The sequence below is a fragment of the Panthera tigris genome, chromosome E1 (assembly GCF_018350195.1).
Source record: "Panthera tigris isolate Pti1 chromosome E1, P.tigris_Pti1_mat1.1, whole genome shotgun sequence".
Classification (NCBI taxonomy): domain Eukaryota; kingdom Metazoa; phylum Chordata; class Mammalia; order Carnivora; family Felidae; genus Panthera; species Panthera tigris.
Window position 1 is genome coordinate 10,205,370 of NC_056673.1, and position 26,728 is coordinate 10,232,097.

The window sequence follows — 26,728 nt, forward strand, 5'->3', positions numbered from 1 at the left end:
CAGAAAACAAATACTGCCCATTTAAATTTTTGCAGCGTAACTTAAGTAGGCATTACAAAAATAAAGCTCCACGCTCCCATCATTGGTTTGACCCACCCATTGAGATCCGGAAGAATACCCTCCATATTTTTAGCAGTGTTTATCTCTAAGGGATGGCATACGGGAGATATCACTTTTTATATGTTTTAGTGTATTTAGATTTCTTTCTTTTTTGACAGCATCAAAGAATAAAAATGCGGGATAGGTTAAGAACAGCCCTCACAGAAAAAAGTATTTGACAATTTTTTAAACCAAGAGGATATATTTTATTTGAGGGTGTTAAGGGCATAAAATGTCATTATAACATGTCATTGAAATGATTTTAAAACTATAATATTTCATTTCCAAATGTAATGTTATTTTTATCTTCTTAATTGCATATGGAAAGGTCATGTGGAACATATTCTAGAGATGTAAGGCAGAAGTATGTTCACAGAGGATTTAGTAGACAGGGTCGTGGATGTTAAATCCTAATGTAGATTCCAGGAATCACACTTGGGACTTTTAGAGATCCACAGGAATAAAAAGTCTGTATTTGTGTACCGACTATGTTTGAGTACTTACTCTGTGCCAGGCTTTTTCTAAAGTCTTCATTATTAAAGGTGCTGTCTTGTTTGATGGTCACAACAGCCCCAGGTGGTTAGTCTGATTTTGGCTTTCTATAGATGAGGAAGTAGGCACAGAAGGTTCGTCTTCCAGGGTCACACAGCAAGTAGGAGGAGGAGATGGGATTTGAGCAAAGGCAGCCTGAGGCCAAACCCAGCTGTTTACCATTCCATGCTCCAGCATACACACAGACACGCTTCAGGATTTCCTGAATGATGACCGCCCTCCAATAGTGTTCATTCTGTCTCTTTACGGTAGTGAAAGATACTGTGGTAGGTAGGTCAGGAGTGTTGCAGGGCAGGGGTGAGGAGGGGAGGGACATGTGGGAACACGGATCCCTGCCTGACACCTGCAAGCGGTGGTGAGGTCCAGGTCTTATTCAAGGATTTCACCTGTCTTTAATTTGTGTTCTTGTTCATTGTTGGGAGTACATATGGACCTTTATCCCAGATATTTGGCTAGTAAGAAGGGGAACTTGACTTTTTGTCTTCTTAAGGGGAAGTACCTGTTGTGTGTGCAGTAATGTGGACACCTTCACAGTAAAAATGGGAAAGGAAGAACACCAGTGAAATGAAACCCAAATGTAAATCAGTTCTCTTTACTACAGATCGTGTAAAATGTTTGAGGTGTCTGATGTCTTTTCATAGGCTTAAATTGTTAGAGTAAAAGGAAGAAAAAAAACCCTGGTTCCTTATTCCCTCTACATTCTTAACTCGATTCTGTTGATAGAAGGTGCAGATGGTATTTGAGTTTGTGCTTAAATATTTATGCAATTCCTTTTCTACCAGCTAAGGGAACTCTCAGCGAAGATACTATTAGAGTGTTTCTGCATCAGATTGCAGCTGCCATGCGAATTCTGCACAGCAAAGGAATAATCCACAGGGATCTCAAACCACAGAACATCTTGCTGTCATACGCCAATCGCAGAAAGTCCAACGTCAGTGGTATTCGCATCAAAATAGGTAAATGGCCACATAGCGTTTTATACAAAAGGACGTTTTTGAGACTTCGTAGTTTTTGGATGATTTCAGTTCAACTTGGCAGAATGACGGGTTTTGTTGATGCACTTTGGGCATTTTTATTGGGTTCAGTGAGGTGCATTTGGATATGGGAAACTTTACATTACTGGTAGCATATGCTGAATCTTAGGACCCAGGGGCCCATGGATTCCCAGCAGCAAACCCTATCCTGCTTCTCATCAGAGGGAAGCTGATGTGTTACAGTCCTGGCAGCAATGGAATGGCACTGGTTCTTTACAACTCATGGGATTTTAACGCAAGGGATCGAAGAGACCGTTTAACTCAGCCTTTCCTTTTTGGCTCTTGTATGTCACAATTATTTCAAGCAGTTTGTAATAATAGGCATTTTTTTTTCTTTTTTTTTTTTGTAATAGTAGGTATTTTTCAAGCTTTTCTTTTTGTACAAAAAAGTGTATATATATATATATATATATATATATATATATAATTTTTTTTTCTTACCAGTGTTTAAAGAAATTTCTGATTTCACATGTGTTACATATGGATCTGGAGAAGGCAAAAAAAAAAAAACAACCCAGTTCAAATTCTATACCTGGTGTCATATTTAGTGAGAGCTGCCTTAATGAATCGTCTGTTACAATTAGCACTTTGTCTTGCAAAGCTTGGTGTTCCCTCCTTGTTTCAGGACTGGCAGGGCAGTGACTTATTCGGCTGGTGGCCAACACTGTTTTTTAGCCTGTGGAAATTGAGGTAGCAACTTTTCTCTTTGGCAGACAGGTTTATTCAATAAGCTGCAAATCTCTCACAATTCCTTGTGCCCTCTTGTATCTTGAAGATACGATCTGTGTCAAGCATGAGTAAAAGTATCGTTTGCTTTTCTCCTTTTTATTTTGTGACACAGCGGATTTTGGGTTTGCTCGTTACCTGCATAGTAACATGATGGCCGCAACCCTGTGCGGGTCCCCAATGTACATGGTGAGTGAGGGTTTTTTTTGTCCTGACATGGCGCCATTAGCCCTGGGATTTAAGTATAATGGTAGTTTCCAAGTAAGATGGGATTTTATGTATGGTCTGACTTGTTGTTTGTAATTGCTAATAAATACTAACATTGATTATGTTACTGATAATGCTATAAGTCATCTTTTGCTTTAGCACAGTGGACCGGGGGTGCCCGGGTGGGCCAGTCAGTTAAGCATCCGACTTGGGCTTGGGTCGTTATCTTGTAGTTTGAGCCCCGCGTCGGGCTCTGTGCTGACAGCTCAGAGCCTGGAGCCTGCTTTGGATTCTGTGTCTCCCTCTCTGCCCCTCCCCTGTTCATGCTCACACTCTCTCTCTCGCTCGCTCGCTCGCTCTCTCTCAAAAATAAACATTAAAAAAAATTATTAACATAGTGAACCATAAAAGTCACTTTTACCCACTAGTTTAAATTAAAAAAGAAATTAGTTATTATGGTAAGAATTTCCTATTAGATTACACTGAAAATAAAAATTGATTAAGCATGGTCATGTTACACTTGATGTGTAATATTTGGGAAAACTTGAAAAAAAAAACACAACCTTTTGGGGGCATTTCTTCATTTATAGGATTAACATGCTCATCTTTTGCATGTTATTTCTCTTGACAAGATCCCTGTGTCAGAAGGTTTTTCAGGGCGCTGGGTGGCTCAGTCAGTTAAGCATCTGATTCTTGATTTCAGCTCAGGTCATGATCTCACGGTTCATGGGTTTGAGCCCCAGTGAAGAGTCTGCTTGGGATTCTCTCTCTCTTCCTCTCGCCCCTCCCCTCTCCTCAAAATAAATAAATAAATAAATAAATAAATAAATAAATAAACAAACAAACAAACAAACAAACGGTATTTCAATTAGTGTTACACTTAAAGCTGAAAATTCTTAGTTCTCCCCTTTATCCTTTCATATGGATGTTGTCATGTCTGATAGGGGAAGGCTATGAAACTTCTGAACTAATGTGAAGCATCAGGCCTGGAAATAGCTTAATTCTGGGCCTTCAGAATTTTGCAAAGTACATCAGTGTGCCTATCTTAATTCAAAATTTAAAATGGGTTTGTGTTCAATGAGGATTTCCTCTAATCTAAATCAACTCTGAGATTAAGGAACTAGTAATCAAAGTTAAAATCTTTTTTAAATTAGATTGACTTTCTTGATCATAATTTTACTGCGTATCCAATAAACTTTATCATTTAATGTCACTTAAAAGTGAGTTTGTACTTCTTCAGTATGAAATGCGTTCAGGCTTGAACCATAGCCTTGAGGATGGAGAGAGTGCTTGGGCCAGTTCTTGAAGGGAGTCAGTCGACTCAGTGAGAAGCATACTAGGCACGACAAATAAAAACGGTACACGTGGAAAAGGAAGTTTCACTGCTTTAGGTATATTTGACATTTCTATTTAACATTTGTCCAGATTGATGGTATTTTTAAAAAGCAACATCTAGTGAGAGGTGGGAACAGAGCTGTGCAAAGCAAAAGAGAAAATGTCTTTGCTTTTTAGACAGTCCTTTAACCGTGTTTTCATGATAGTTTGTATATTGTTTTAAAAGCTTTCAAATGACAGGAGAAAACTTGTGTCCCTATTGTCCACATTTAACAAAGTTAACATTTGGCCATGTTTGTCTTGATCTTTTTTTTTTTTTCCTAGAAAGAAGGAAAATAGTTCAGAAACAGTCCAAGTCCTTTATATCTTTCCCTCTTTCCATTTTCCACTCTCCTACCCCAGAAGTAGCCTCTGTCTTGTAGTTGGTGTGTGTTTTTCTTTATTATAAACTTAATGCTCTTACTGTATTGCTGTCCATGGTAATATATAGAAGTGTTTGTTTCTATAAATTGCTTCTTTTCATGCCACATTGTTTTTGCGATTTACCAGGAAATCCCAATGTATGAATGTGGTTTAAGTTCACTGCAGGATCGTCTGATCAGGGAAATGTCACAATGTGATCGTATTTCAGTAGTTCTGTTAGGAGCATGACCTTTACCAGTTAATTAATTTATGCATATTAATTATATAAATAACATAATGCATGTGTGTGGAATGTTTCTATCCCCAGGCTCCTGAGGTTATTATGTCTCAACATTATGATGCTAAGGCAGACCTGTGGAGCATAGGAACGGTGATATATCAATGCCTAGTTGGAAAGCCACCTTTTCAGGTAGCCTGACTTCTTACTTATGTGCTTAATTTGGGGATCTTCTCATTTTGCAGTTGCCTCTGACTTCTAAAACGGGGAATACTTTGAAAGCAGTGTTTTGGGTTCCCTTGTGACTTAGTTTGATTTTCTTACAGGCAGAAACTGCTACAGTGAGCTAGAATGTCTTTTGCTTTTCATTTTTTTTTTTTTTTTTTTTTTTTACCTGCCTTCCCTTTGTACCTGGCCTGAGCATAAAGCCTGTTGTATGTTTACAAGCTGATGAAAACTAGCCAGGGTCCGGACTAACAGCCTGGTGGGAAATGGGGGTGAACAGTGATGTCAGCGCTTCCTGTTTGGCTTGGTTTGGGGGTCCTGCACTCCCAGGTGAGGGCTGGACCTGGTCTGGGAAGGTAACTGGAAACTGTCTTCAGCTCTCTATTGCCACCACTGCTGGGTGAGAGAGAGTTAGTTGTTCAGCCTTTATGGAAATTATTTTGGGTTTTTCTTCCCACCCCACCCCCATATCCTGTCAAAAAGAGGCCCTCTAGGGCGCCTGGGTGGCGCAGTCGGTTAAGCGTCCGACTTCAGCCAGGTCACGATCTCGCGGTCTGTGAGTTCAAGCCCCGCGTCAGGCTCTGGGCTGATGGCTCGGAGCCTGGAGCCTGTTTCCGATTCTGTGTCTCCCTCTCTCTCTGCCCCTCCCCCGTTCATGCTCTGTCTCTCTCTGTCCCAAAAATAAATAAAAAACGTAGAAAAAAAAAATTAAAAAAAAAAAAAGAGGCCCTCTAGAACTCATCATGACGACCCCTCCTGAGTTCATAATTGCCCAGTTTCAAAGAGGTTTTTTGAATCTGAAAACTGCAGCAAAGTAAAATTATGTGTCCAAAATGGTGTTGAATAGTGACACAGCCAGTTTAGACACTTAACTTTCTCGGTCTGGTTTGTCACGTACGGGCAGCTTCACTAAGCCAGCAGCTCTTGTTCTGAGGGTCCTTCCTGTTGCTGTGGAGGGACTAAAAGTTAGAGGTAGGTATACTTTGTTCTCTCCCTTGAACCCCTGACAGTCCTAAGGTAAAATATACCTTGATTTTTACACAACAAAACTGTACCTGTTTGATAATGTAACCTCCAGAATAGTGACTCTTAACTTTTTCTAAGTTTCAGGCTCCTCTAGGGGGCTGAACTCAGAAAAGAGACATTATGCCTGGATATGCAGAATTTGCACCCAATTTTAGAGGTTTTTAGGTTCCTAGTGCCCATCTGTGGTTCCTTTAGCGATCCATGACTTTCAGGTTCAGAGTCTATGTTCTTTGGCAAGAATATGAGTATGGATCACATGATCTGAAATTTTTGCCCCCATTATTTAGGAAATAAAACCTTTTTTTTTTTTTTTTTAAACAGGCCAATAGTCCTCAAGACTTAAGGATGTTTTATGAAAAAAATAGGAGCTTAATGCCTAGGTATGTGTTTCGGTTACACTGGGTTTTATTGTCTGTGAATACAATGTCAAGTGAACTCTGTGCTTTATGTGTTTCCGTGCGCGTGTGTGCTTTATCTTTTTCTTATTGGATTTTGGGAGGCTGGATTATTTCTCACTTGCATTTGTTTAAGCCATGCCCTCTTCCAGACAGAATTGGAGGTGGCTCCTTTTCTAACAGAGAACTCTAGCAGATATTAGTGCCAAGCTAAAGTGGTGTTAAACTCCAGGCTGCCCTTGTGAAGTGCTTTATCGCTGCCCACATTCAAACAAATAATATTGAGAAGCACAGTGCAGGGATCTTCCCAGACGGATGCTTTTTCTCAAAGACAGTTGCTTAGTGCTTTGGTTTTTGTTTCTGTTTTTCTCCTGTAAGAAATGTGGTTTTACGGCAATCATCTTCATATGAAATGTAGTATTTGTGAAAGTGCATTTGCCTTTTCCTTTATCATAGTGAAGGCCAAGGTCATATAGCGAGTATGTATAAACTCATCACTTAGATCCTTTTTTTTTTTCCTTTTTCCCAGTATTCCCAGAGAAACATCACCTTATTTGGCTAATCTCCTCTTGGGTTTGCTTCAGAGAAACCAAAAAGACAGAATGGACTTTGGTAAGTAATATTTTCAAATTTTGTATTTCTGTGTATCCTAAAAAGATTTTGAGAAGATGCTATGGAATTTTCAGAAGAAAATTAAAGTCAATTTCTTTCTTTCTCTTTGTCTTTTTTCTTTCACTTATTTTATAAATATTTTTTGAGCGCTTGCTATGTTCTAGGTACAGGAAATAGAGTAATAAAGAAAATCCCTGTCCTCATGTAGCATATATTCTCTTGGGGGGGGAGGCAGACAGATGATAAACCATAATTATAAACCATATAGAAGGTGATAAGTGCTGTGGAGAAAAAGAAGGAAGAGAAAGGTGTTGGGGAAGGGATGGAGATTTGAAATAAGGCAGCCAATGAAGCCCTTTCTGAGAAAGTGGCCTTTGAATAAAGACTTGATTGATGGATGGCAGGATAGTGAGCGAGTGGGCCGTGGGCGGTGTGCATATCTGTGGGAAGAGCTTTCCAGGCGGAGTGAACAGCCAGTACAAATGCCTGGAGCTGGGAGTGTGGCTTGTAGACTGGAGGAACAGTCAGAAGGCCAGTTAAAGACTGGGGCTTTCGCTCAGTGTGCTGGGGAGGGTTTGAGCAGAGGAGTAATGGGATCTGACCGATGTTTTCAAGTGGCTCGTTCTGGTTGCTTGTTTTGAACTCTGGTGAAGGGTGTGGAGGTAGCCCGAGGACCGACGAGGGAGGCCAGTCGGGAGACGGCAGTTGCTCACTTAGGCTGGGATAATAACAGCAGAAGTGGTGAGGAGTCCGTTGACTACTGGATCTTTTTGGAGGTAGAAGCAGCAGTGTTTACAGATGAATTGGGTGTGCGGTGTGAGAGAGAGAGAGAGGACTCCAAGAGGACTCCAGGGTTTCTGGCCTGAGCACGTGAAGGAATGGAGTTGTTGGTTACAGACACAGGAAAGGCTGGAGCAGGATATGGGGCAAATCAGGACTTGGGGTTGACCGTGTTAAAGTGAAGATACGCATTTGTGTAACTGTAGACGTCAGAAGGCACTTGGCGTTCAGAGGACAGGTCTAGGCTGAGGGTATACTTGGGAGAAGGTCTGGGAGGAAGGAGAAGAGAAACGCTCCATAATCCTGGTCGAAAAGTCGCTGGCCTCAAAGATGGAGTTTAGGGAGACAGGGAGGGGCAGCTCCGTGTAAGTGACCCTTGTGAACATGTACTCTGTGGCCGCTTGGTTCTCACCGTGGTCTTAGGAGAGCAGCTGTGGGTGCTCCATGGAGGCTATGATTTTAGATTTTTAGACTTTTAAAAAAAAAATTTTTTTTAATGTTTATTTTTGACAGAGAGAGAGAGAGAGAGAGAGAAGAGAGAATGAGTGGGGGAGGGGCAGAAAGAGAGGGAGACGCAGAATCCAAAGCAGGCCCCAGGCTCTGAGCTGTCAGCCCAGAGCCTGACCTGGGGCTTGAACGCACAGACCGCGAGATCATGACCTGAGCTGAAGTCGGACGCTCGACCGACTGAGCCCCTAGCTTTTTAGATTCTTAAGGCAAAGCTTCTACCATTGATTTTGAGCCTTTCTTCTTTTATAATCTAATCACTGAAGCTAAAACTTTAAGTATTTTAAGTTAACACAGTCTATTTTCAAATAATATTTTACCACCTCTTGTGTGATGAAAGAACTTGGAAAGCTTAACACTGTAGGCATTATCCAGTTCTTGAAGCTTTTGAAAGGAAATTTTTCCCTGAAATTGTTTGGGTCTCAGGTTCTCTTTGGGGCACAGTTTGTTAACTTGTTCTTATCAATGTAAACATGTAAAAGATTGTCTTTTCAATCTTGTTCTTAGCAGTCATGTGTAAAAACAGCATGACTCAAATTTAAATGTCAGACCAGAAAAGCCATAAAACATGTTCAGTGAAAATGCTTATTAAATTAACCTTGACCTTGATGTTTTTAGGGAAAAAAAAGTATTTGATTTTTCCTGTAGTAATTAGTCGTAATAGTAATAGCGATTTGCAAAAACTTATTCCAGAATTTTGGTCTGTTAATGTGTATTGTGGAAGTCTACAAAGGCTTCTTGATAAGACAGACCAGGGTTTGAAATCTAGTCTCTAAACTTACTAGCTCTTTGACATTAGAGAAGATACATGGCCTTTATGTGCTTTAATTTCCTTATCCATACAGGAAGGTAATGCCTTGCATTAAGTTTGTGTGGATTCAATGACCTGCTATGTGAAACATTGTCCTAGCATATGTTCTTAGTAGACAGTGGCTCTAATAGTTTCCATATAGGGGAAGAGAAGAAATAGCTTGAATATGTATTAAAGTTTTGTAAAGTTGGAGTTAAATATCAGCAATCTACTTGGTAGATATTTTTATCTTTCAGATGGAGAAGTGAAATTGAGAGTTGCTCTATAACCATGAGAAATGTGGGTCAATAGTGAAACAATATGTTCATGGATAATAGTTTTAAAATTATAGATTATAGGGGCGCCTGGTGGCTCATTCAGTTAAGCGTCCAACTCGTGATTTCAGCCCAGGTCATGATCTCACAGTGAGATCAAGCCCCGTGTCAGGCTCCGTGCTGACAGCTGACAGCTTGGAGCCTGCTTGGGATTCTCTCTCTCTCCCTCCTCTCTCTGCTCCTCCCCTGCTTGTGCTCTCTCAGTCTCTCAAAATAAATAAATCAACTTAAAAAAAACGATAGATTATATTAATATTTATATACTTTCCATACCATGGCAATTGATTTGGAATGCGGTTTCGGAGTGTTTGCATTCAGTTTTTTTTTTAATCTTTTCTATTTCATCCCTATTATGTCCATTGTAAAAATCAGCATAAAAAATCTTATGTGGCAAACTATAATTTATATATATGTATATTAATGATTGTTCTAAAAGTGATCTCAGGTAGGGGCATCTGGGTGGCTCAGTTGGTTATGCGCCTGACTTTGGCTCAGGTCATGATCTCGTATTTCGTGGGTTCCAGCCCCGCGTCGGGCTCTGTGCTGACAGCTCGGAGCCTGGAGCCTGCTTCTGATTCTGGGTCTCCCTCTCTTTCTGCCCCTGCGCCACTCACACTCTGTCTCTCTCAAAAATAAATAAACATTTTTTAAAAATCTTAAAAACGAACTCAGAAAACTCACGTTTTCCTTCAAAAGCTTCCACATTTGCTTGGCAAGTCTCGTAACTGATAATTTACTCTGAGTGGCTTTTGGCGATGCTTTGCAGCGGGACTCATGGGACCCGTCAGAGTAGAAGGAAGATACGTTAGATCCTGAGTTAAGCTTCTCCTGGTCTTGTATTGCCTCTTTTCGACCTCCATGCTGGTACTGTGCTGCTCTCCTTCTCTGCTCTGTGAGATGTAATAGCACACAGGTCTGGGACTTCATGACAGATGAGATTTTCTTTGTGGGTTTTTAAAGAAATAATGAAACACTCTAAACACGTACGAAAATAAAATAACTAAACTGAAATAACAAACTGCCGTGTACTCACCTGCTTATTTATCTTTATCTAATTAGCAGGCTTGTGTCGGTTTTGTCCTTGGCGGATAGCCAGAGAAATTAAATCAAACCTAGAGTTTTTAAAAAAATATGAAGCCAGCTGCAGGAATCTCTCTTCTGGGATAGAAGAATAGGATTTATTGCATAAATCAGCTGCCTGGATTGCCTCTTGGGACAGTTTACAACAGCCGTGCTTCATACACATGCTTAGGAAGGAAAGGCCTGCTCACAGCCGTCCATGGGGATGCTGCTTGAGGACAGCATGTGTCAGGAAACATGTCTGCTTCGGTAGCTCAGGGCTTCCCGTGTTGGTAATGGGTGTTTTGAGAATTCAAATTACTCTTCTTAATTTTTCACTGATTAAGAGTTACTTATAATCTGATCATTTTTATAGATGAGTTATAAAAATAATATGCTTTTACACTGAAAGAGATAGAGGCTACATGAAGAAGTTAATGATAATTATGATCGAAGAGACACTCTGTTAAATTCTTTGACAAAGGTTTAAACTGTCTGCTAGTCAGCATCAGTTTAAAGGCTGTATTCTCCTATTTCCCTACAGAAGCATTTTTCAACCATCCTTTTCTTGAGCAAGTTCCGGTGAAAAAATGTGAGTACCCATTTTTTTGCATTTTTACTTGAAGAGTAAATGCAGACTTAAGGAAAAATTAGTGTTTTGTGTTACAAAATTAATTTCATTGTGCTTCTCAAGATTTCATTGAGCTTTTCTTAAATACCCATAGCTGTATTTATTTAATCACAGTTGTTTGTCCCAAATCTGGGTGGAAACAGTTTTAGTAATTGCTGCATTTTCAGTTTTATCCATGGGAGGTGTAATAAGTTGGTGAGTGTGAATTTGGGGTCAACATGAAGGTGTAGTAGGGTTTTTTTGGTTTTTTTGTTTTTTAATTATTTATTTATTAAAAAAAAATTTTAACGTTTATTTATTTTTGAGACAGAGAAAGACAGAGCATGAATGGGGGAGGTTCAGAGAGGAGACACAGAATCTGAAACAGGCTCCAGGCTCTGAGCTGTCAGCACAGAGCCCGACGCGGGGCTCGAACTCACAGACCATGAGATCATGACCTGAGCCGAAGTCGGACGCTTAACCGACTGAGCCACCCAGGCGCCCCTACATTTATTTATTTTTGAGAAACAGAGAGATAAAGCGTGAGCGGGGGAGGGGCAGAGAGAGAGAGAAGGAGACACAGAATCTGGAGCAGGCTCTGGGCTCTGAGCAAGCTGTCAGCACAGAGCCCGATGCGGGGCTCGAACCTGCAAACTGTGAGGTCATGACGTGAGCTGAAGTTGGACGCTCAACCGACTGAGCCATCCAGGTGCCCCTACATTTATTTATTTTTTAGAAACAGACAAAGCGTGAGTGGGGGAGGGGCAGAGAGAGAAGGAGACACAGAATCTGAAGCAGGCTCTGGGCTCTGAGCAAGCTGTCAGCACAGAGCCCGATGCGGGGCTCGAACCTGCAAACTGTGAGGTCATGACGTGAGCTGAAGTTGGACGCTCAGCCGACCAAGCCACCCAGACGCCCCGAAGCTGTAGTGGTTTTGACAGGTTTTCTGTTAGACAAGCCGTGTAACTGCCGTACAGAGTGACGTCTGTCTTCATCCGTGTCTCTTCCCCCAGCCTGCCCGGTCCCGGTGCCCGTGTATGCTGGCTCTGTGTCCGGCAGCTCCTGTGGCAGCTCCCCGTCTTGTCGTTTTGCCTCTCCCCCGGTAAGCTTTGCTTTCATTAACGGTAATTTTCAGTTAGTGCTGTTGCATCTGTCCACACCTAAGTCTACAGGTACGCTGTGGATGACCTTTTTATGTGTCGTGTTTACTGGGGCAACTGAGGTTTGGGGAAAGAGCATTATTGTTGAGTCAAATAGAGCTAGATGTGGATCTCTGCCCTTATGTAGCTATGTAAGCTGCAGCAAGGAATGTCAGCTCTCTGGGCCACTTGCCTCTGAACAGCGGGTACGGTACTCTCACCTCGTGCCTTAGGGGGTTGGAAAAAATGATCATTGCAAAGGGTACCTATTACAGGTAGATAGGTAATGTTTATTTTATCTGAGTGTCATGACACCAGCTGGGGAGTTATGGTATCTAGGATTTCCAGTGGCGGTGAGTGCACTTTCCGCGGACCCGGACCCCCACAGTGGCGGCTGCCAGCCCTTCAAGACCTGCTCCCCACTGGCCTCCTCTTCCTCCTGGGCCCCCTGGCCATTTCTCCCACGGTTGTCTTTCCTCCAACCTAAGTGCTTCTTCTAGACCCTGAGAGCTTCTGCTCACTACATCTTCCTACTCCACTCTCCCAGGGTTTTACTTTGCCCTTTTCTGACCCTTGCCCCAAATCTCTGTTGCAGTGTGGGTTGTGACCTTGAGGCTTTTCCATAAGCTGAAGGTCCAAGGGCTCTTGTGTCAGCTATTGTGAATATTTTCCAGATTAGCCTGGCAGACATGAATTTCTTGAATTCTGCTGGCAGAGCGTGGGGCAGTTGTAAAAGGAGATGATTGTGTAATTAGTGGGTTCCACTCAGAGGTTTAAGAGCATGGGGCTTGGGACTTCTATACTCCTTACTTGCCACAGTTAACCAGGACAAATGACTTAAACTCTCTTAGCCACGTTTCTCATATGTAAAGTGAGTGTAATTTACCTATTTCGTAGAGTTTTTTAAGGATAAATGAGCAAACACACTTTTACTACACTGTCTGGTACATAGTAAATACTCTGTGGCAACTAATGTTATTATTCTTTTCAAGGAAAACCTAATAGCCCCTTAGCTAGAGCAGATGCCAAGCAGCCAATCGCAAAAAGATGAGTCCTAAAACTGACAAAAAAACCTTTCTGCATAACCCTGCAGACGTAAGCCAAGTAGAAAAAGCAGATGGGCTAATAAGACTTACATTATATTTCATGAATTGAAAAAACCTCGAGTGGGTGGGGGGAACCCAAGAGGAAAAAAAGAAGACTGTTGTGTATTTCCTACTTCAGTCGGGAGTATAAGAAAACACTGCTTTGGAGTGATTGGGGAGAAGTGTGGAGGAAGTACTGACATGGAAAGACAGCTGGCGTTATTTGGAGCTGGGCACAGCTGCTGCTTGCTCACCCTTCACTTTGGGCAGGTCAGTTCCAGGACTGAGCCGTGGCTCCCTCATCTGTAGCACAGGCTTCATTGCGCTTTGCCTGAAGAGCAGGCGTAGTGAGTAGTTGATAAACTGTAGCTATTATTATGAAGTCTGCATTTGATACAGTGTGATACATAATATGAAAAGCAAAGTTTAGGCTTGAGAAAGGAACCGCAGGGAAGAATCTGATTATGGGAGAGATGTGGGAGAGTAAGAATAAAGGAGCCTGTTTGTAGAACGACCAGGGAATGAGAGAGAGGGGTTCCAGTAGGAGGGACATTGAATTGGAAATTGCTTTGACTGGAGAGAGCAAGTTGGGTTTTTGGGTTTTTTGTTTTGTTTTTTTTTTTTTTTTTAGGGGGGTGGCATTGAAAGGGAGAGCCTACAGAGCTAGCTTGGCTGTTAGGGAAGAGATGGAGTGTTAACAGCAGTGAGGACACACAGGAGGGAGAGAAGAGGCATATTTAGATCCTACAAACTGTGGTGGAAAAAACATTTTAGAAGGCCTTTATTAGAAGCTAATGCTTGAAGTGAAAGTAAAAAGGAAAGCTGGGGAATAAAAGGAAATCAAGAGTGTTTCTGTATAATTTCCAGATAGCGAGATCAGAAAATGGGATGGTTTAGGGAACCTGGACGGCTCGGTTGGTGGAGCATGCGAGTCTTAATCTCTGAGTTGTGAGTTCAAGGCCTCCTTTGGGTGTGGAGCCTGCTTAGAAAAAGAGAAAAAAGAAAGAAAGAAAATGGGATGGTTTAACAAGCCTTGCTTTGAATGTAATCTGACAAAAGTAAGATTATTTCCTACGTGCATCCTTCCTACGGCTGGAGTTGATTCTCATACTCAGGGTTGATACACACAGACATGTACACACAACATTCTCTTTTTCACCTTCTCACACAAATATCCAGCTGCTGCTTTACTCTAGAGAAATCTTTTTTTTTAATGTTTATTTGAGAGAGAGTGCTTGCGTGCGAGTGGGGGAGGGGCAGAGAGAGAGAGGGAAAGAGAGAGTCCCAAGCTGTCAGCGCAGAGCCCGACATGGGGCTCAATCTCATTACAGCGAGATCACGACCCAAGCCGATATAAGGAGTCGGATGCTTGACTGACTGAGCCCCCCAGGCGCCCCCCAGGGAAACCTCAGAAAGGCAGAAAAACAAAAAACAAAATGAATAATTGGTCTTTCAGTTACAATGCTGGCTATGGGTTAAGTGCTATTTAGGTGATATTTCTTGAGTGTTTATTGGTTTCATAATACTTATTAAATGTCTACTTTGTGTAAGGTTCTGGTTGATACTAATGGAGGAGACAGTCAGGTCCCTTACATTAAGGAGCTTTTAGTTTAGTTGTGTGGAGAGGAGGCCGGGAAATGGGTCACTGTTAGAAGCGTGTGTGTGTGTCTCTTTACTGCCTGTGGGAACACGAATGAGGAGCATCACGTCAGAGCAGCAACTGAGAAGGGCTGCTGGGGAGGGCAGGGAGCGGCTGCGTTTTGGAGAAAGACGTAGCAAGGTGCAGTAGTGAAAGAATGGTTTCGTAGGTAGAGGAGTCCCTGTTCGTGAAGTCACGGAAGCACGGCCCACTGAAGGAACTCTGTAGGCCCCCCTCCCCCCCGTACCCACTTTAATTTAAATTTGTTAGAACGAAGTGAAACTTAAAACTTTGTTCCTTAGTCACGTTCAGTAGCCATCGATAGCTAGTAGATCTGTAACATGCTGGACAGCTCAGATGTAGACCGTCTCCCTCATCGCCGGAAGTTCTGTGGACAAGGCTTCCCTGAGCAGTCCAGACTGGTGGATGCCGAGAGCGGTGGTGGCGAGGGGAGGTGGACGTAGTGCTAGAGAGGCAGGGAGATGCTGCGTCTTGACAGGGTGTGGCTGCGGTGAGCCTTCTGAACGGAGGTGTGATGCGACCCGCTGTGTGCTTTAGCCAGATTCTCCTAAAAGCAGGGTGGAGGACTGGATTTGAGACTGGTAGAGAGTAGAGTGGTCTCTCTGGTAGAGGAAGGAGAACAACCGCAGACTGTTGCACCTTTCTTGGGTTTTTTTTGTTTTTTGTTTTTTGTTTTTTTTCCTGAGAATGAGGGCCTGAGCTAAGGGGAAGGTGGGACCAGGTAAGAGAAAGGTAGTCTGCAGAGCTTGGAATTGCTTGAACTGGGGACTGAACGGATGGATGATGAAGTCGCTGGGTGTGGGAGCGTGTGTGTGTGGGGGGGTGCTCTGGAGAGTAAAGGTGGTGAGTTGGTCCATCGCTCACTGGAGATATCCAGGCTGCAGAGGTGAGGTGGTACTTGAAGGCAGGAGGGTGAGAGTGGTCACTGGGGTGAGGCTAAGCATGTGAGGAGTAGAGGGTCCAGACTGGCACCTTGGGGAACTCCAGACTCTACTCGTCTCCTTTAAGGGACAGATGAGAAGCGGGTGTCCACAAAACAGATGGAGAAGTAGGGGGAAAAGCAGGGTCACTGAATGAAGGGGTAGAGGGGCGCCTGGGTGGCTCAGTCGGTTGAGCGACCGACTTCGGCTCAGGTCATGATCTCACAGTTTGTGAGTTCAAGCCCCACGTCGGGCTCTTCGCTGACAGCTCAGAGCCTGGAGCCTGCTTCGGATTCTGTGTCTCCCTCTCTCTCTGCCCCTCCCCCACCTATGCTGTGTCTCTCTCTGTCTCTCAAAAATAAATAAATGGAAAAAAAAATTTTTTTTAAATAAAAAAAAAATGAAGGGGTAGAGTGTCAAGAATGGTCTGCAGGGCAGGTGTAACGTAGCTCGGATAAATTAAGGAAGAGAGCGAGAGTTCACATGACTTGGCAATGGGGAGGTCATGATGAGCCTAATAAAGACCATTTTATTGGACAGTTGAAGGTAGAAAGTGGATTATGGTGGGTTGAGGGATACATACGAGGTGAGGAATGAGTCCATGAAGATTGATAATTTCAAGAGATACTGTTAAAAAGTAGTCAGAGAAGATGGTAATTAAGCGGGCTGCAGGGATTTGAGACGTGACAAAATGAAACGTGTTCATGTGCAGAAAGGAAAAGGGAGAGGGTGAGTGTCGGGCAGAGGGGAGTTGGTCTTGGTCTCTGAGGAGGTGAGGAGGTGGAGGGGAATAGAATTAGAGCACAGGTGGAGAAGCGAGGAGATCTCTTCCACTCAGATGTTGTGGGTGCAGATAATATTACAAATGCAGGGAAGAAAGAAAGTTCCCGCCTAAACCACTGGAAAGAAATTATGGAGTTAAATACTTAGAATCACATCTCAACTTGACCGCTTTTTAGTTGTATGATCTTGGGCAAATTTCCTAAACTTCTGAGTTGTGTGTGTGTGTGTGTGTGTGTGTGTGTGTGTGTGTGTGTGTATGTAGATGTATATCTCTATATCTCTATATTATATATAAATGGGTTTCAGAACATGATTGGAGTTAAGTAACACATGGAAAGCTCTTAACAGTGTCTAGCCCACAGTGACGATCAGTAGTGTAAGTCTCTACGTTGTCCCTTCTCTTTATTACCTTGACACATAAGTTCTCTCTAAAAAGTGATGCGATTGTATGTCATGTGTATGTCTCTCTCTCTCTGTCTCTCTGTCTCTCTCTCACACACACACACATGCACACAGTAGGAGATTTGAGACAGCTTTCATTGCACAGTGACATTCAAAGCGCCCTTGCAGTGAATTGGGTGTTTAAGACATGGGTTTAAGTTTAAAGGACAATTGTGGTATTTTTCCTTTTCTTGCATAGAAACAGAGGTTAAACAGGGTAATAGGGGACTTAACACAATAAGTTAGGAAGTTCATTGTTTTAGGAAACCATTGTATCATCAAGACATTTAATTAGAGGTATCACTAGAGTCCTTGAACTAGGCAACTGCTAAAAGGTATATAGCTGCTTACATCTAAGTCTTTGCTTAAATGTATCTTATAGGCTTTTCTTCCTTTCTTTTCCTACCCCCAACAAAAGAGAAACCAAAGGAACGTAGCCACCACCTGTAAGGCTTTCCAAATCTTTCTGTGAGTGTAAGTGAACCTCTAGGCTTGAATGCAGTTATCCTTATTGATTTCTTTACTTTTTGACGTAACATGCTCTCTTGCTTTCCTGTTTATAATGTTTTCTTCATCATAGGTTTAAAACTTTTTCAAGTCGTGCAGGATGTCATTAACCTAGAGTCTCTGCGTTTTAGTCATTAAGTGAACAGTTATTAAGTGTCTGCTTTGCTAGGCCAAGAGCCGAAACTGGGGATGTTGAGATGATAAAAACGCACCTCGGAAATTGCAGGAGAAGCAGACATGTACATGATAAGTGGTATGATATATTTTTAAGTATCATTTTTGGAGAACATTTGAGAAGTCTTTATGCAAAGACACTTTAAAACTGTGCTTTTCTAAGGGAGAGATTTTCCAAAGAGAGGTTTTTTTGCAATTTTAGGCTGGAATTGAACTTTAGGCCCACTTTTATGAAGACAGTATTCCTTAGTCTTGTGGCTGTTCTGACGTGCATTGTATTATTAGGCCAGTTTTAATTTTCTGTTGTTCATTTTAGTCCCTTCCAGATATGCAGCATATTCAGGAAGAGAACTTATCCTCCCCACCGTTGGGTCCTCCCAACTGTCTGCAAGTGTCCAAAGATTCTGCCAGCACTAGTAGCAAGAACTCTTCCTGTGATACGGATGACTTTGTTTTGGTTCCACACAGCATCTCGTCAGACCACTCATGTGAGAACCTTTTCTGCTTGTACATGTTACATACTTCTTACTTGGCTAGACTCACATTTATTTTCAACCTTTATATCACGCTCTCTTGTGTAGGGGGCCCTTTCAAACGGTCACGTTATTTAGTGGCTGGAATTCCCAGAGTTATGTACCCGCCTTCCTAAAATCTGCTCAGGCACCTCCCATAAAGCAGTAACTTTGGATTCTGAAGGTAGATGGAAAGTTTACAGGAGACGGTAGAAACAAATAGAAAAGCCAGCAGACCAAGGGAAAGTAAATCTAAGGAAAGGAACGAAAGGAACGCCTCTTTTGCAAGACAGCCTGAGAGTCAAGGGAGTCTAAAGTCAATCTGGATGCCCTTCGGAAGATCCTGGCGTAAGGTCGGGGATGAGTTTTGTAAATGTATAGGAAGAATTTTTATAAAGGAAGCAGAATCCAAGTTGGCTAAATATAGTCAGGGCTCTAATGGAATAATTAAGGGCACCAGAAAACCTACAAAAAAGAGACTTAGACAAAACAAAAAAGGAACAATAGTCTGGTTGTGAAGGACCTGGATCAGAAAAACTAGAAATTGGATTACTTTGCTACTTAAATAGTCTCAGGTTGACTGTGTGTGGGAACAGGTGTTTGGAGAAGTTGGTATCCAGAGGTCTCTTTAATCATTTGTCAAATACTGATTTAACAGCTGCTGTGTCAGGCACCATGCTAGCTGCTGTGAAGACCGCCAGAGCAAGCGCACTTTAGCATTTATTTTATGGACACCGCAGCAGGAGTAGATGACAATTTACGATCAGTGCTCTCCCACCTCAGAGTTCCCTTTCAAAGATCGTCTAGCATACATTGGGGGTTTTATTTTATTTTATTTTTTTAAAGTAAATAAACCTTAAACATGATGAAATATTTCAAACAGGAAGTAACACAGCAGATACTCCAATCACCACCATGCTAATTTTATTTATGTCAACATTTTGCCGTTTTGTTTTAGATGTCCTTTTTTAAAGATAAAAATGCTGTAGGTACAGCTAAAGTCCTTGTCCTTATTCTAGTCTTGCCAGAGGTAAATTCTTTGTGTCGATTTTTTTTTATACTTCCACATATGCCAGGATCTGTAAATAACATACGGTATTCTTGTGTTTATACAGTTTTTAAGTAAATAGTATAAAGAAGTTTTCTATAGTTTGTTTTTTTATGCATGGTTTTGCTACAAAGCTAGATATATATATATATATCTAGGTGTGTGTCTAGTTCATTTTAATATCTGAATCTCACGGTACAACTAAACCACCATTTGTCTATTCCTGTGCTGATGGTTACCTGGATTATTTCTGTCTTTTCACTATTCAGAATGTATTATAACAGATGTCCTTGGATCAGAGTTCCTTCCACATGGATACTTCAGAAATTTTCAACCTCAAATCTACAAAATACTGGTTCACACAAGTTGTAGCCAGTCAGTAGCCTCTGCCATGCTGCCCCTAATGGTATAATGGTACCTTCTAAAGAAAAGTCTTTACCTGGAATTCATTTTTGTAGATGGAATAAAGTAGGGATCCCATTATTGAATATTCTGTCCTTTCTCTACTGATAGGCAATTCCAGATTTGTCATAATCAGGTTTATATAAAGGATTAAGGGTTTTGTTTTTTTTAAGGTTTTCTGTCCCATTGGTCTATTTATCTATATTATAAATCATTTTTAAATTTCATTTATTTAATTTTTAAAAAAAAATTTTTTTTAACGTTTATTTATTTTTGAGACAGAGAGAGACAGAGCATGAACGGGGGAGGGTCAGAGAGAGAGAGGGAGACACAGAATCTGAAACAGGCTTCAGGCTCTGAGGTGTCAGCACAGAGCCCAACACGGGGCTTGAACTCACGAACCGTGAGATCATGACCTGAGCCGAAGTCGGACGCTTAACCGACTGAGCCACCCAGGCGCCCCACATTTATTTAATTTTTAAATCATTTTTAAATTCATGCGTGTGTGTGTGTGTGTGTGAGGTAGGGGGGAGAGATTGTGGGGAGGGGTGATGATAGAATTCTTGTATTCTTTGGAATCACTTTGGCTATTCTTGGCCCCCTTTATGCCCATGTAGTTTAAATTTGGCTTGACAAATCCTACAAAAAACCATTTGGGGATTTTTATGGGAATTGTGTTGATTTTATAAGACCTATTGAGAAGCAGTAAATGATCTTTACAATATTGAATTGTCAAATCAAGAGTATGTGTTTCTCCTTAACATGTTTTGATACATATTTATATTTTCCTACATAAAGGACCTTCACATCTTTTGTTTTATTCTAGTTACCTTTGTTTTTTGTGCTTGTGTAAATATATGAAAACCTTTTTTTTCAAAACTGCTTCTGTTGAAGTCTTTGTGCCTCTAAACCTCAGAGGTCATTTCTTGGTCTTCATCTTTTTGATGTACTTACAGCGTGTGTTATAGTTGGCCACACCCTTCTTCTTAATTGCTAAAAATTTATTTTGAAACGTACATATATTTTTTTCAAAGATTTCATTTTTTTTAGAGTAGTTTTAGGTTTACAAGAAAATTGAGAGGAAGATGCAGGTTTCCCCCACACCTCCTGCCTACCTCACCAGAACAGTACATTTGTCACTGAGGATGAGCCTACGTTGACATATCACAATCACCCAAAGTCCACAGTCTACTTAGAATTCATTCTTGTTGTACATCCTGTGGATTTGGAGAAAGGTGTAATGGCACGTTTCCATCATTATAATATACAGAGCATTTCTACTGCCCTAAAAATCTTCCATGCTCCCCACGTACTCCTTGGAAACCATTAATCCCTTTGTCTGTATAGTTTTATATCACAGTTTATCCATTTACCTTTTGAAGGATATTTTAGTTGCTTCCAAGCTTTGACAATGAAGAATAAAACTACTATAAACATCCGTGTGCATGTTTTTGTGTGAACATAAGTGTGCAACTCCTTTGGATAAATACCAAAGAGCATGACTCCTGGCTGGTATGGTAAGATCACGTTCCGTTTTGTCAGAAAACACCAAACTGTCTTCCAAAGTGGCTGCGCCATTTTGCATTCCTATCAGCAGTAAATGGGAGTTCCTGTTGCCTCATTACCCCCACTACCATTTAGTGCTGTCAGTGTTCCAGGATTGTGCTGTTCTGATAGGTGTGCAGTGGTGTCTTGTTTTAATTTGCACTTCTCTGATGACGTGGTGTGCAGCATCTTTTCGTATGCTTATTCACTATCCATATATCTTCTTTGGTGAGGTGTCTCTTAAGATCTTTGGTCCCTTTTTGTTATCTTTTTGTTGAACTTTGGTTTGGTTTGGTTTTTTGTTTTGTTTTTGTTTTTCATTTTACTGATGGAATTTATTTATTTATTTATTTAATTTTCAAATTTACACCCAAGTTCATTAGCATATAGTGTAATAATGATTTCAGGAGTAGATTGCAGTGATTCGTCCCCTATGTATGACACCCAGTGCTCATCCCAACAAGTGTCTTCCTTAATGCCCCTTCCCCATTTAGCCCATCCCCCCACCCACAACCCCTTCTGCAACCCTTAGTTTGTTCTGTGTATTTAAGAGTCTCTTATTTTCTCTCCTTCCTTGTTTTTGTATTAGTTTTGCTTCCCTTCCCTTATGTTCATCTGTTTTGTATCTTAAATTCCTCATATGAGTGAAGTCCTATGATATTTGTCTTTCTCTGACTAATTTCGCTTAGCACAATACCCTCTAGTTCCATCCACGTAGTTGCAAATGGCAAGATTTCATTCTTTTTGATTGCCAAGTGATACTCCATTGTATATATATATACCACATCTTCTTTATGCATTCATCCGTCAGTGGACATTTGGGCTCTTTCCATACTTTGGCTATTGTCGATAGTGTTGCTGTGAAAGGGGGTACATGTGCCCCTTTGAAACAACACACCTGTATCCCTTCGATAAATACCTAGTAGTGCAATTGCTGGATCGTAGGGTAGTTCTAGTTTTAATTTTTTGAGGAACCTCCATTCTGTTTTCCAGACTGGCTGCACCAGTTTGCATTCCCATTTCTATTGAGCTTTAAGAGCTATTTGTATGTTTGGGATAACAGTCCTTTATCAGATGTGTCTTTTGCAAATATTTTTGTCCAGTCTGTGGGTATCTTTCATTTTCTTGATGTTGTCTTTCACAGAGTGGTTGTTTTCAATTTTGGTAAGTTAAAATTAATCATTAAATTTAATGATTAGTTAAATTATTTAAATCAATTTATTTCTTTCATGGATTGTGTTTCATGTTGGTATCATGACACCCAAGGTCCTCTAGGTTTTCTCCTATGTTATCTTCTACAATATTTGTAGTTTTTTGTTTTACATTTAGGTCTGTGGCCCATTTTGAGTTAATTTTGTTTGAAAGATGTAAGGTCTATATCTAGATTCTTTTTTTTGTTCTGTGGATGTCTGATTGTTCTAGCACCATTTGTTGAAGACTGTTTCTGCTCCATTGTATTGTCTTTTCTCTTCTGTCAAAGATCAGTTGATTATATTTATGGGGTCTATTTCTGGTCTCCCTATTCTGTTCCGTTGATCTGTTTGTTCTTTTACTAATACAACAGCGTCTTGATTAGTGTAGTTTTATAGTAAGTCTTGAAGTTGGGTAGCGTCAGTCCTCCAACTTTGTTCTTCTCATTCAGTATTGTGTTGGCTATTACGGGTCTTTTGCCTTTTCCATTTAAACTTTAGAATTAGTTCGTCAATGTCCACAAAACAACTTGCTGGGATTTTGACTGGGATTGTATTGAATATATAGATCAAGTTGGGAAGAACTGACGTGTGGACAATATTAAGTCTTCCTAACATAGAGTATCTCTCCATCTATTTAGTTCTTCTTTGATTTTATTCATTCATCAGAGTTTTGTAGTTTTCCTCATACAGATCTTGTATGTATTTTGTTAGATTTATACTAAATATTTTCATTTTGTGGGGGGCCGATGGAAATGGTGGTGTGCTGGGGTGCCTGGGTGGCGCAGTTGGTTGAGCATCCAACTTTGGCTCAGGTCATCATCTCGTGGTTGACTTGTTCGAGCCCCACGTCGGGCTCTGTGCTGACAGCTCGGAGCCTGGAGCCTGCTTCCGATTCTGTGTCTTCCTCTCTCTCTCTCTCTCTCTGTCCCTCCCCTGCTCATGCTCTGTCTCTCTCTGTTTCAAAAATAAATAAACATTAAAAAAAATTTTTTTTAAATGGTGGTGTGCTTTCAATTTCAAATTTTAGTTGTTTATTACCGAGATAGAGGAAAGCAATTTATTTTTTTTAATATTAACCTTGTATCCTGCAGCCTTGCTTTAATCACTTATTAGTTTGGGAGATTGTGTGTGTGTGTGTGTGTGTGTGTGTGTGTGTGTATTGTCAATTCTTTGAGTTTGTTTTTTTTTACATAAATAATCATGTCACCTGCAAGCAATAGTTTTATGTCTACCTTACCCAGCTGTATCCATTTCATTTCCTTTTCTTGACTTATTGCACTAACAGGGACTTCCAGTGCAGTGTTGAAGGAGTGGTAAAAAAGGACATCTTTCACAGATTATATGAAACTGTAATAACCACAGTCCACAAAAAAATCAGTGGGGGGAAAAAAGAAAGAAAAAGGACGTCCTTATCTTCTTACCTGATCTTAGTGGGAAAGCTTGGAATTTCTCACCATGTAGTATGATGTTAGCAGTAGCTTTTTGTAGATTTTTTTTTTATCAAGTTGAAACAGTTCTCCATTCCTAGTTTACCAAGAGTTTTTATCATGAATGGGTATTGGATTTTGTCAAATGCTTTTTCTGTGATTTTCCTTTTTAGTCTATTAATGTGATTACATTAATTTTAGAATGTTGAGCCAGCCTTGCATACCTGGGATAAATTCCATTTGGTTATGGTGTATATTTCTTTTTATACATTGTTGGATTCAATTTGCTAATGTTTTGTTGGAGATTTTTCTGGGTACTGATGGCCTTATAGAATGAATTAGGAAATACTGTCTCTGCTTCTATCCTCTGAAAGGAGATTGAAGATAAAGATTTGGTATAATTTCTTCCTTAATTGTTTGGTAAGAGTTCACCAGAGAACTCATCTGGGCCTGGTGCTTTCTGGTTTGGAAGGTTATTAATTACTGACTCAATTTCTTTAATAGAAATAGGCCTTTATTCAAATTGCGTGTTTCTTCCTGAGTGAGTTTTGGCAGATCGTGTCTTTCACAGAATTGGTCCATTTCGTCTAGGCTGTCAAGTTTGTGGACATAGAGTTGTGCATAGTATCCCTTTATTATCCTTTTAATTTCAGTGGGATCTCTAGTGGTGTCCCTTCTTTCATTAGTGATATTAGTCATTTGTATCCTCTCTCTGTTTCTTAGTTATCCTAGAAGCTTATTGATTGTTGTGTTTTCAAATCATTTAGTTCAAAATATTTTTAAATTTCTCTTGAGATTTCTTCTTTGACCAATTTGTTTTTAGAAGTGTGTTTTTAATCCCCCTGTATTTTGGGATTTTCCAATTATCTTTCTGTTACTGCTTGTTAGTTTATTTCTCTTGTGGTCTGAGAATAGACATTGCCTGATTTCTGTTTTTTTTAATTTGTTAAGGTATGTTTTATGGCCCAGAATGTAGTCTATCTTGCTGAATGTTCCATGTGAGTTTAAAAACAATATGTACTCTGCTGTTGTCGGATGAAGTTGTCTGTAGATGCCAATTATATCTAGGTGATTGACGGCATTATTGAGTTCAACTATGTCCTTATTGATTTTCTGCCTGCTGGAGCTGTCCTTTAAAAAACATTTTTTTTTAAGTTTATTTGTGTTTTTGAGAGAGAGCATGAGCAAGGAAAGAGCAGAGAAAGAGAGAGAATCTCAAGCAGGCTCTGACGCTGTCAGTGCAGAGCCTGATGCAGGACTCAAACTCACGAAACTATGAGATCATGACCTGAGCTGGAATCAAGAGTCTGATGCTTGGGGCGCCTGGGTGGCTCAGTCAGTTAAGCGTCCAGCTTCGGCTCAGGTCATGATCTCACGGTTTGTGGGCTCGAGCCCCGCGTCAGGCTCTGTGCTGACAGCTCAGAGCCTGGAGCCTGCTTCGGATTCTGAGTCTCCCTCTATCTCTGCCCCTCCCCTACTCATGCCCTGTCTGTCTGTCTGTCTCTCTCTCAAAAATAAACATTAAAAAAAAAAAAAAGGTCAGGTGCTTAACCAGCTGAGCCACCCAGGTGCCCCTGGATCTGTCCATTTTTGAGGGAGGGGTGTTGAAGTCTCCCAACTATGATGGTGGTTTCACCTATTTCTCCTTGTAAGTTTTTGCCTTACATAGTTTGATGCTCTGTTGTTATGGGCATGCGTACCTGTTGAGTAAGAATTATTATGTCTTCTTGGAGGATCTATGTTTATGTAAACATAAATGTATCACTGTGTAATGCCCTTTTTTATTCCTGATAACTTTGAAGTCTGCTGTGTTGGAGATTAAAGCTGTTCCTGCTTTCTTTTGATTAGTGTTAGCATGGTCTATTTTTGTCTACCCATCTACTTTTTTAATCTATGTGTGTTTATATTTAAAGTGAGTTTCTTGTAGACAACATATAATCGGGTTGTGTATTTTAATACAGTCTGAAATCCGTCTTTTAATAGGTGTATTTAGCCCATTGACATTAAAAGGGTTATTGATACAGTTAGATTAATATCTAACATATTTGTTAACTGTTTTCTATTCATCATCCTTGTTCTTTGTCCTATTTTTGTCTTCCACTCTTTCTGCCTTTCGTGGGTTTAAATTTTTTTTTTTTAATGTTTATTTATTTTTGAGAGAGACAGAAACAGAATGTGAGTGGGCTAGGGGCAGAGAGAGAGGGAGACACAGAAGCAGAAGCAGGCTCCAGGCTCTGAGCTGTCAGCACAGAGCCCGACGCAGGGCTTGAACTCACGAGCTGTGAGATCATGACCTGAGCCGAAGTCGGACGCTCAACCGACTGAGCCACCCAGGCGCCCCTGCCTTTTGTGGGTTTAATTGAGCATTTATTACTCTATTTTTCTTTCCTTAGCATATCAATTATACTTTTTACTTTTTTTTAGTGGTTGTCCTAGAGTTTGCAGTATACGTTTGTAACTAATCCAGGCCCACTTTCAAATAAACTGTATCACTTCATGGGTAATGTGAAGTACCTTATAATAATAAAATCCTCATTCCTTCCTGCCATCCCTTGTATCATTGCTGTCATTCATTCCAGTTAAATATAAGCATATGTAAGCATATACATATATACATAAGACATAAACATTTAGCATACATAACTGAATATGCTGATGCTATTATTTTGTCAGCAAATCCCCTCAATTTTTATTTGGGAAAGTCTTTATTTTTCTTTCACTTTTTTAAAAAAGTTTATTTATTTATTTTGAGAGAGAAAGAGAGCAAGTGTGAACTAGGGAGGAGCAAAGAGAGAGGAGATAGAGAATCCCAAGCAGGCTCCATGCTGACAGCATGGAGCCTGACTTGGGGCTTGATCCCACGAACCATGAGATCATGACCTGAGTCAGAATCAAGAGTGAGCCACCCAGGAACCCCTTTCCTTCACTTTCGAAGAATAATTTTGCAGGGTACAGAATTC

The 26,728-nt window shown here is 40.7% G+C and overlaps 1 protein-coding gene across 4 annotated transcripts in view; it reads left to right on the forward strand.

Moving 5' to 3' along the window:
• ULK2 (unc-51 like autophagy activating kinase 2) overlaps positions 1-26,728 on the forward strand; it is an 84,651-nt gene that overhangs the window by 16,480 nt on the left and 41,443 nt on the right. For all 4 annotated transcript variants that reach the window (XM_042967730.1, XM_042967729.1, XM_042967731.1 and 1 more), the window contains 8 exons: positions 1,434-1,607; positions 2,527-2,600; positions 4,684-4,785; positions 6,166-6,224; positions 6,769-6,851; positions 10,867-10,914; positions 11,946-12,034; positions 17,958-18,129. In XM_042967730.1, the coding sequence (XP_042823664.1) occupies positions 1,434-1,607; positions 2,527-2,600; positions 4,684-4,785; positions 6,166-6,224; positions 6,769-6,851; positions 10,867-10,914; positions 11,946-12,034; positions 17,958-18,129 (801 nt within the window). The remainder of the gene's footprint in view (positions 1-1,433; positions 1,608-2,526; positions 2,601-4,683; positions 4,786-6,165; positions 6,225-6,768; positions 6,852-10,866; positions 10,915-11,945; positions 12,035-17,957; positions 18,130-26,728) is intronic.